The 11,049-nt window shown below is 37.5% G+C and overlaps 1 protein-coding gene across 1 annotated transcript in view; it reads left to right on the forward strand.

Annotated features, from left to right (window-relative positions):
• The first annotated feature begins 6 nt into the window (after positions 1–6).
• ANAPC4 (anaphase promoting complex subunit 4) overlaps positions 7–11,049 on the forward strand; it is an 18,793-nt gene continuing 7,750 nt past the window's right edge. The window contains exons 1-17 of the mRNA XM_010131090.1: positions 7–72; positions 709–814; positions 1,886–2,018; positions 3,250–3,324; positions 3,465–3,491; positions 3,592–3,636; positions 5,362–5,446; positions 5,841–5,951; positions 6,520–6,603; positions 6,853–6,939; positions 7,634–7,698; positions 7,791–7,833; positions 7,945–8,021; positions 8,458–8,558; positions 8,637–8,688; positions 8,980–9,035; positions 10,232–10,278. Coding sequence (XP_010129392.1) covers positions 19–72; positions 709–814; positions 1,886–2,018; positions 3,250–3,324; positions 3,465–3,491; positions 3,592–3,636; positions 5,362–5,446; positions 5,841–5,951; positions 6,520–6,603; positions 6,853–6,939; positions 7,634–7,698; positions 7,791–7,833; positions 7,945–8,021; positions 8,458–8,558; positions 8,637–8,688; positions 8,980–9,035; positions 10,232–10,278 — 1,248 coding nt within the window. The 5' untranslated portion in view covers positions 7–18. The remainder of the gene's footprint in view (positions 73–708; positions 815–1,885; positions 2,019–3,249; positions 3,325–3,464; positions 3,492–3,591; positions 3,637–5,361; positions 5,447–5,840; positions 5,952–6,519; positions 6,604–6,852; positions 6,940–7,633; positions 7,699–7,790; positions 7,834–7,944; positions 8,022–8,457; positions 8,559–8,636; positions 8,689–8,979; positions 9,036–10,231; positions 10,279–11,049) is intronic.

Raw genomic sequence — 11,049 nt, forward strand, 5'->3', positions numbered from 1 at the left:
CCGCAGGAGGTCGTCTTCATGGCCTGGTCCCCCAAAAGGGACCTCATCGCCCTGGCCAACAGAGCGGGGGAGGTGAGTGGGGCGGACTGCCGCGGAGCACACATCGTGGGCTGACAGGAGGGACTCTGAGGATGGGAGGGCGGCTGCTGCTAGCAGAAGAGCGCTGCCTCTGCTGAGCAGTGCCTGAGATGTCTTTGCTGTCATCTGTGGCATGATTCTTGTAAGCTTAGCCGAGCATTTAGGAATAGCAATTTTTTAAAAATTGAGCTTCTTAATACTTATTGCCCTTTCCTTTTTTGCTTCCTGATTTCCAAACAAATTCATTGATGATACTCTCATCAACGTGGGGTTTTAGAGAATACGAACTTTCCCATTTAAATTGAGTGTTTTTCTCCTGGAGCTGCTGTATGCGACCACTCATGAAGACAGACTGTTGTGCTTTCAGGTCCTCTGCACTGAGAGAGGTATAGGGTGAGCCCTGTTGGCTGCAGGCTTCTAGGCTTACACAAGGCACACGACTTAGTCCTCTGTATGGCTGTAAATAGTGTACTGTTCTCTAAAATGATACAGGAGTGAATCATCTGCTAGAGGAGCAGGTGGTGTTTAAGACACAGGACTTACTAAAAAATGTTTTAAAAAGTGTATCTTGAACTGATTCACTAACTGGTATTACTGGGAGAATGTGACTTATTTTTGTTTGCTTTGTAGGTTTTACTTCATCGGCTTGCAAACTTTCAGCGAGTGTGGAGTTTGCCTCCAAATGAAAATACAGGAAAAGAAGTGACAGCTCTTGCTTGGAGACCAGATGGCAAAAGTAATGTGGAGTATACGAGGTGATATGGTGCAATTAAAATCCCACTGGAAATCAGTGAATGCAGTGGTGATGATACCTCTTACCTGTGAAGAAAATTTTCAAGTAAACTGTGCTAGAAGAGAAGGGTGGATTATTTTCTGTGGGGTTATTCAAAGTAATGGAAAGATTTACACTGTTGAAAGCAATTGCAAGGCAGATTCACAAGATGGATTTGTATTCAAAATACTGCTTTTCAAGATACAGCAAAACTTCAAGTTGCTAACCAAGCAGAATACTTCTGTATGAACTACAGAATTTGTTGGGAGAGAAAGAGGCTGTCGGATCAGGAGTGACTGAGGAGCTTAGCTTATTTAGCATAGGCTGAACTTTAGAGGCTAAAATTTATCTAATAATACACTGAAGAAGAGAAAAACCCTTTTCCTTATCAACAGAAGATGTTGAAATTTGTAGCTTAATAAACCTAGGGTGGAAATAAGTCATTTTCCTGAGTCATCAGGCATGAGAACAGGGACAGTCTTTTTCCATGACATGGGTAAAAACTACCCATATTATTTTATGATGGAGTCTGAGGACTCTCAAACTTTTTTTAAGCTGTTTGCCTATGATTACGAGGAAGTGAGCACATAAACCTGTGCCTGCCATATGCTTCTATGGATGAATAAAGTTAAGAAGAAAGTGATGCAAAAGTTGCTTAGGAAGTCTTAAATTGTGTTCTGTTGTATTAAGCCCCAAACCTTCCTGGTGGACAGTGCTTATTTTGGCCTCAAATTTGCAAAAAACTGAAGCCGCTGTTTTATCAGAACTTTTTGGAACCATTAGAAGTATGTTCAGTTCAACATGTAGATAAATAATTGTGAAATCAGGCCTTTGACTTAAATTTATCACCTAAAGTATGATAGGAGTTCAAACTTTCATTCTGATAAGTAGATTTCAAATGAGAATTTGTAAGGACTTAAATAAAGAGAAAATTCTGTCCAGTAGTTCGCTTTGAAGACACGTTATTTTTGAGTTTAGTATGAGTACAAAGTTTTGCATGTTGGTTATTGACACATTTTACTCTTCTTTCTCCAGTTTTGGCTTTTGGCCTTACTGATACCAAGCGGATTATTCTGTGTGATGTAGAAAAGCCTGAAAGCTTGCACTCCTTCTCGGTGGACTCGTCTATTACATACATGCATTGGATGGAAGTAACCGAGGAAAGCACGTGAGTCTGTAAAAACCTAGAATTAAATTATGGAGTATGTAGTGCATCATCACCTTACTGATGATTTATGCTTAGTATGTTACAAGCAGTCATATATAATAATATTACATAGCTGTGGCGTTTTTTTACCAGTTGGCTAAAATGTACCTTTTTTTTAGAATAGTCACTTTTCATACACTTATTTTTAGTGCTGATATCTTAGTCTTATGGTTCTTTATGCAGAAAAATTTCAGTGTGATCTTGAGCTCCCACCTCTTAAGAGTTGCTTAATCTAGTGTTCACTTGTGCAGCCTGTCTTCTGATCCAGTTTTCTGCAATACCAATTTATTAAATTAATAATGTTGTTATGTTTATCTATTTTTGTTAGAATAAGTATTTTATTTAAGTCTTTCTTCACTTATGTTTTCAAGATCTTTAGTGTGGTGATTGCATCTCTCACAATGTGCCTTTGGTGTTGGATCCAACCCACTGGCAGTTCTGTTGTGGTTATAGAAGTCGGGTTGCCCCTGGTGACTGTGAAGCTCTGGTACATTGGACAATTCTCAGACGCACTTGTGAGCTGGAGGACATTGTGTTCTGTATTTCTGTGATCTTACAAAACCCTATGATATGCATCTTAGTGCAGTGTGAGATGATAATTAAATAAAACATTTATTTAAAAAAGAAAGGTGGTGTAAACCTCACTTGAGGATTTCGCCCACCACCTCCAGAGAACACCAAACTTAAAACAGCAAGAAAATAACCACGTCTTCAGTCACACTAGCATTCTTCTCCTGATAGGGATAGGCTTATCTTCTTGTGGGGAATCTCATCCTTCTGGCATGTCAAAGGTGTGCCATTTTGTATTGCACTTTGGTTTTCCTCTCAACGTGTCTTTAGAGTGAGCGTTTTTGACGTGTAGGTAGGTTGTACTGCGGAGTGGTTCAGGGTTTAAACAGAGAGCCACATTCAGTTACTGTGTTACAGATCACGAGGGATTTGGTGGCAAGCTCCTGAGCCAGCAGCTACAAACTTTATATTCTCCTTCGGTGAAAATAATAAGAGAAGTCTGAAAATCTTTTTAAAATTTAATTAATTATTAAAGGTCCTATAAGGGATTACTCTCTGATATTTGTAAGTCTAATATACATAACACATTGAGTATATGCTGTAAGTTAAAAAAATTAGAAATTCTTTCACCCCGCCCATTTTTACAGCTTGGGTGGTAAAGACAGTCTTACTTCTTTTTCAGTGTTCTCACTTCCTTTTACAATGCTGAGGATGAATCAAATCTCCTTTTGCCTAAATTACCAGCGCTACCAAAGAAGTAAGCATTATGCTAGTAAGCTTGAGGAGATACAATTTGTTGTTTGTTGTCATTGTTTTAGTTATTCGTCTTTAATGCTCTACAGATGCTTTGGATTAAATGTCTGCTCATTGTTATTGAGATAATTATTTTGTTTTTAGTTACAGTACCACTGCAAAAATTTTCAGGTAAGAAACTGTCATCTTATCTATTTTTTTCTTGGTTTATTTCGTTTTCTGGTATTGAAACAAGCTACATAAACCCCAATCAAATGTTTTATATTTTCAGTGAAGAAAAGTCAGATGAGATTATGAAGCTTCTGGGTGATGTAAGGTAAATTCTGTACGTGGGTTGTTGTGGTTTTGGGGGTGGGTTTTTTTTGTTTTTTGTTTTATTAGATTTTTTTTTAAGCTATGAAATAATGGATAGGTGGTTTACTTTTATACACAATCTGTTTTTAAGGATCATGAAGAAAGGTTATGGAATGTCTCTTTACATGTGCAAAGATAAGGTTAGAGAACATACTAAAAAAAAAAAAGCCTCCTTCAGTTTCCATCTTTTCCCCTCAACTTAGAGGGATTATAGGGAGTTTATCAGCAATTGCTGTTGGTGCCGTATTTTTCCTAGAAGAAGATTTCTTGGAGTGTGTTTGAAGGCCGCGTTGTATGTGTTGAGCTGGTCTTGGAGACATTTGTGAATGCTTGTTACAGATGGGGAATTCCTGTGGGTTTGCTAAACTTAAAATTAGCTCTGAAATCAGCTATGTTAGGGTTATGTTAAACTAAAGTGAACATCTCTTATTAGGAAACACGTGAGGAGCAGCTGGAGGAAGCGCAGTGTAGCAGGCCGCGACTGGCTTTGTGGAGTGCTTGTGCTGCAGTTTTGGGGAGGGCGCTTAATGTCTCTGCCTTGTTTTTCCATTTGCTTTCTTTCCATTCTCTTCTGTTCCTTATGGTCTCACCACTGAGAATCAACCCCCTTACTGTAAAATTTGTATCTCTGTCTATCACCAGTTACTCCTTTTTAAGATTTGATGCCTCTTCTTACAGTAGGACTTCCTTGCTAGAAGGAGTGGCAGCTGTCTGTGGTGTGGGCGTTTTCTGGATTCTGTACTCCTTCATCCATTCAACTCATCAAACCAAAAGTTTTTCAGATACAGTTTTGTTAAGTTCTGTCTTGGCTTTAGTGGAGATGTTCAACTTTAATATATATTTAGGTGTGTAACAGACAGAAGTCACAATTAATCTTCTTGTATTTATAAGGGGACATGTCAAACGTACTCATTTTTTGTGTTGGAGAGCATTACTGATCACTGTAATGCTAGCAGTTATGTGTAATTGAAGATGTATGGGTGTATGACAGCAATAGACAACCTCCCTGCCCAGCGTCTGATGTTTTAAACATAGACAAAAAGAGAGGGTCATTAAGAAGCCCAAGTCATTGTGGCAGATGGCTTTTAATAAGTAAGCAAAATGCACCTGTCTGTCCCAGACCCTGTTCTTTGAACTGACTTTCTGCTTCTGATGCTCTTGTTACTCCTGGCTGTTCTGTGCTGCTGCATCCATTTCAAATGTTGTTGCTTTAGAGTATTTGCTTTGAGTGCCAATGAGTGACTGCAACAAAATTACTCTCCTCAGAGTTCGGATAAACTCACAAGAATACAAAAGTAGCTTTGTGAGAATGCTTTACAGCCTGTTTTGGTAGGTGGGCTGTGGCTAGAAATTGTTAACTTTTTTCCTCTGGAAGGCACAAGGTTAGCAAAGAAGGACTTCTGTGCATAAATAGTGTTATTTTTTCCCTAGTCTCTGTTAATTTAGTAATTGATACTTTTACTGTAAATATTAGAGGCAGATCTTATATATTAAATCCAAGCTAATTTTTCTTTGTTTTGTTTTTAAATTTGTTGGCTCGTAGACAGTACCACAGTGTTTCTTTTTGTACAGCGATTCGTTAGAGGATCTTCAGTAAAGGGATGGAATTTTAAGTACTAAGAATTATATTTGTGTGCGTTAGAATTTGTTTCAGTATGCTTATCAGTGCATTCTTCTATTTTTATAGGCTTAATGCTCTTGTCCTTGGTGGCAGCTCAGGATTTATTGAGATTTATGCTTATGGAATGTTCAAGATTGCTACAGTAACTGGGGTATGTCCATTCCTTTCCATATTTTTTCTTTATAATGTATTAAACTACAGCTGAATGGAAAGAAAAAATACTTGTGTGTGCTTACACAGAAGTGAAACCAGGTTACTGAATTTTAAAGAAAGGAATAGCTGTTTCTCTTGATTGGGTTGTGTGATTATTGTTGGAAAAACATTATAACTCTGGCAGCTTTAATGTCTTGTTTCAAGTGAAACAAAGTTCAACATTAATCCACAGTAAAAAGCGTGATTTGTTCCTGACCGGTAGCTTTAAAATTCCATTTTGGTTTTGCATGTCATCGACTGCAATCTTCTTTGTATGTAAAAGTGTTAGAGCAGTAAATACATCTTGGAGGAAATATGATTTTTGCACTAACTTCTAAACTGGCATCCTTCAGGTGGCAGGTTCTTGTTGTGGACTATGTTTGTCTAGTGATCTGAAATCACTATCAGTTATTACAGAAATACAAGACTCTTCAGAGGGTGAAGCAGAGATAACATATTTTCAGGCAAGTAAAGTAATTTAAAGCTGTATTTTAAATGTAAAAAACTGCCTTTTCAATTACTTTCTGGTAGCTTTTTGCTTTCCCGTTATTTGCAGAAAAACCACAAACTACTATTTTCAGCCTTTCTGAAATTTGCCCTGATTTGGCTCTTGGATTTGTCATGTTGACTTGCAGTTTCCCGATAACACTGATGATGATGATCTGAGGCATTCTTTTAATATTGCTTTAAATATGTCATTAATATATTCAATTACAATTACGGTTATTCAGATCGACACCCAAAGGTGTAGCAGCAAAGCTATTCATTATCCAGTCTATCCAGGACAGTCGTCTCTAAAATTATTACTGTTAGAATTCCAAAATGAGGAATCTTAACAGGGTTGTTAGCCTTGTATTAAAATTATTTATTGTCCCTTTGAATTAAATGTATCTGCTTCCTAAAATCAACTTTAAGAAAATGAGAAATAGCTGTTTTTCTGTGGCTCTCCCAATCTGTCTTTGCATTTCTGTAGTCTAAAATTTCATGAAAAACAAATTATCTGTTAACTCTTGCTTGTTTCATTTGTTATAGCTGGACACTAGTCTGTTATCAAGTTACTTACCTGAGGTAACTCGTATGGCCCGGAAATTTACTCACATTTCAACTCTGTTACAGGTACAGTTGTGTAGTGACATCCTTTTAATATCATGGTTCTTACGGGCTTTGGTATTTTTAATGCAAGTAAAATAAATGTTTTCTGGTAGAAAGCTTAGGTAAAGGTAGAACTCTAATTTGGAATTTGGTAATTAATTTTATACAGTATTTACAGTGTATCTTCCCTCTGTATTGTAACCTTCAGTTCTTCAATGTGTTGAGAAGAGCACGGGGAAGGCAATAGCAGTAACGTCTGTGTCTGTATTACAGTATATTAAGTTGTCATTGACGTGCATGTGTGAAGCGTGGGAAGAAATATTGATGCAGATGGACTCACGACTAACAAAGTTTGTACAGGTACTGTGGTACTGGCCATTCTTTTCTGCAGTAGTTCTGTTGCTCATGTTAACATACTGCATATCTTAATGTTGTTTACGCATAATGCCTCCAGATAACAATCTCTGAAGTTCAGAGGCAACCTGGCAGCTATTGTGTGTCAAGTGCTCTGACGCTGAAGATATCTGAGTACAATCAAGCGTGACTGTATTGTGATACTTTTAAAATTTATTCTAAGTTATTAAAAAGCGGTAGTTTTCAGCTTGCATAGCTATTATCATTTGTTTTGCGTTTAAGGTTGTGCTCTTTGTACTTCAGTCATGGATAAACTGAATACTGTACATGTTGAGTAACAGCCCACCAGCACTTACTGCCTAGTTCAGTAGAGTGCATATAACAGCCATGATTAAGATGCTCTTGGATTTGCTGGAATTTTGTGTTCATTGACCGTAGCTAGAAGCTAATTGAATGAAATAGTTTATTTACTCTTTAAATTAGATCCGTGGTAATGGCAAACTGCTTAGAATTTTTACTGGGTAGTATAATTGCAAATGACTTTGAATACTAGAAAATTTCCAGTGATCAGTAGTCTGATGTCAGCATTCAAGGAGATGGGTGGGTTTTCCGGTACGCTTTAACTGAAGTGTTTGTGAGCTTATTTGGTAGCCTGGATTTAATCTCTCCATCAATCTATTTCAATCATTTTGACTGACAGGAAAAGAACACTACCACTTCTGTTCAGGATGAGTTTATGCAGCTGTTGTTATGGGGCAAAGCAAGGTAGTTCCTGTTGTTTTATTGAGTATGTATTTGCATTTAGTATTGAAGTATGAAATGAACGCCTATTTCATTCTCTTCCCTACCGCCTTCAGTCTGGAACTTCAGGCATTACTAATGAACCAACTGACGGTAAAGGTAAGTTAATACTTTTTTAACATATTAAAATAATCTATTTCTATACTTTTAAACCACTGTTCTGTTAACTTAACAGAACTTTATTGTATGTTTTTACTTCCTTTTTAACAGGGTTTAAAAAAACTTGGCCAGTCCATAGAGTCTTCCTATTCCAGTATACAAAAGTTGGTCATAAGTCATTTGCAGAGGTAAGTCACAGAATGTCCAATGAATATAGATGAAATGGCATGTTATATGCTTTGCTAAAAGTCAGTATGCATGTATTGGTGTTCTTTGTATGAAGATGTGGTGGTTCAGAGACCATGATCATGGCAAAATGTACTGTATTATTTTGGGGTAATGGAGAACTATTGAAGTATTTTGAAGAATCTCCATAACTTCTCACCTGCATGTCACTGCCTGGTGTGTTTATAGGATATATGCAAAATATTCACACCAACTTTGTGGGGCAGTTAAAATCATTAGAACAATCTTTGCTTTTCTGTAAAGCGATGCTTTAACTCTTACATGCCTGTCCACCCTATAAAGCTCTCAACTTTGCACATTAAATGGTATAAATGTGGTGAAGCAGTGAATTTACAAAGCCTGACTGCAAGATTATACTACTTTCCTCTGCCTTCCTAGTGGATCTGAGGCACTGTTGTACCATTTGAGTGAACTGAAAGGAATGGCTTTATGGAAACAAAAATACGAGTCTTTGGGATTAGATGCATCCGGAATTGAAGGTACAGTAGTGTGTGCTACTTAATCACTCTGATTTTGCTGTTGAAATCTTAATAATAATGGTTAGCTTTTTTTTGCAGAAGCTATTACTGCTGTTGGTTCCTTCATCCTGAAAGCAAATGAGCTGCTTCAGTAAGTATAAAGTCTGGAGAGTCTTGTATGTCGTTTGAGTCATGTATCTAAGGGGAAGCATGTGGCTGGGAATAGAGGAGGTTGGGAGAGCAGGGGTTCTCTATTGGTGCTGAGCTTTTATCTTGTCTCAATGCGTCTCATAGACGAATAGTCGTACTTGGAAGGTTGCATTGGGCATTTTTAAAAAAAATTATAGTCCTTGCAGACCTTTGTGTAGTAAAGATGGGACTTAAGCCTGGAGCAGCTTGTGGCATTCCAATCTGATAATTTCTCTTCTTGTTCCTTGCTCAGAGTTATTGACAGTAGCATGAAAAACTTCAAAGCATTTTTCCGATGGCTGTATGTCGGTAAGCTTGATGACATAGTAAGCATCCGCTATCTGTTTGGTATTGTAAGCTTTGAAATGTCAGCAAGTAATTAAGCCAATCTTAGTAATAACCATCTATTAATTTCTATCATAAAATATTTCTGGATATGTAAAAGGTTACAGTTGATGAAGCAAGAATAGTTTTATTATTAAACACACCATAAATTTGATAGTTCTCAATCAAACTTAGTGTGTGTACCGTGGGTATTGTGTATTCTTAGCCTGTAATGTTACTCTGAACTGTTGTCTGCTTCATGAGCAATTTGCTGGTCTTGACTTGGAGAAATTAAAGGGCTGTAGTTAGTTTACACCAGATTTGAAGTATAGTCTAACTCTTCTTTAGCCTGTCACTTGCTGTTTTCTCTTTGGAGGCCTAGTTAGCTGTCAGGTTATGCACAGATGTAAACAGTCTCTGAGTGACCAGGTACAATTAATAACCACCTCCAATTGTAGCAGGTACAATGTTAGAAGGAAGTGCAGAATGCTGTGTTTTAGCTTGCTTGTTTCTATAAAATGGTTGTGAATAGGTTTATAATTTTTAATTTATCTTTCTAGAACTGCTTTGCAAAAAACTAAGCAGTCTTACCAGATACTGTAAAAGCACCAGAAATCCAGTGTTAGCACTTACTAGCAGGAATATAATAATTTTAATTTTTGAAATTGCAGAAAGCAGAAAGTTCTCCGTTGTAAATTAGAACTCTCATTATTTAAGTGTTCAATGTGTTTGCTTGTGTTGAAACTAAACAGGGAACTCTTTGTCTAAGCCTCACTGATTTAAAATTTCTTCAGTGCAATTCCCTTAAAACACATTATTCTGGGCATGACTATTCATGTATTTTATATATATCCATTTTACTACTCTTTGTATGTACATGAAAAAATTCTTATGAACCCTTTCTGTAATAATCTTATCTCAGTCTTGTACAGGGTACAGTGCAGTCAGAAAAGACCAAAGATAAAAAATCTTCAAGATTTGTTTTGTAAGCTAGTGGGTCAGGTGAGGCTTAAATTCAGTCTCGTAATTCTTCATAATCCTTCATTCCAGACTCTTTTGCTTCTGACAGATTAATCTTTCCTATTTTATCAGCAGTGTCTTATTACATAGCCATGGAAAACTAAGAATGTTAAGAAAATGTAACAATATTAATGCAGTAAGAATATATTTTTTTCCCTCAGCCATGTTGAGGATGTCAGAAGATCATGTGCTTCCGGAGCTGAACAAGGTATTAGTAACATTTAATAAGAAATGGTGGTATACTCTGTATTCTGCTTGACTTCAGCATGAGATTAAAGGTTTATTTTTGTTCCAAAACTTGAAGGGTAATGTCTGTGTCATTTCTTTGAGAAAGTTGATGCCTGCAGATTCATACTAATATGCTGTCGTGCATGAATTACATTTTCTGTGTTTTTTTGTTAATACTGCTCTTTTTAGTACACTGTATGTGAATGTGAGACCTCTGTGTACAGCAGCTCTTTATAGGCTCTAAATGACTAAGTTAACCAGAATGGGATTTTAACATCTTTACCAATGCCCTGGCAGAAGAGATGGAGTTCATCTGCATCAGATTTGCAGACACCATCACACTGGGTGGACCAGTTACTCTGCTCAAAGGCAGAGTTGCCTTCCAGAGAGAAATAGATCAGCGGGAGAAATAGACTGATAGGGACCTGCTGCAGTTCAACAAGGGCAAATGCAAGGTTCTGTCCTGGGGAAGTGTTATTCCCTGCACAGCAGTGCCCTGACTGGCTGGGGGACAACTCTGCTGAGATGGGCTTGTGGTTGCCTAGGGATGCAAGCTGGATGTGAACCAGCAGTGTGCACTAGCAGCAAAGGTGGGCAAGAGTAACTGGGGCTGTACTAACAGGACTGTGACCAGGAGGTCAAGGGAAGTAGTTACCCTCCTTATTTAGCATTCATCAGATCACGAATACATTCTCCAGTTCAGGGCCCCCCTATACAAGATAGAGATGAATAAACTGGAGTGGGTTCAGCA

The sequence above is a fragment of the Buceros rhinoceros genome, unplaced genomic scaffold (assembly GCF_000710305.1).
Source record: "Buceros rhinoceros silvestris isolate BGI_N320 unplaced genomic scaffold, ASM71030v1 scaffold15212, whole genome shotgun sequence".
NCBI lineage: Eukaryota > Metazoa > Chordata > Aves > Bucerotiformes > Bucerotidae > Buceros > Buceros rhinoceros.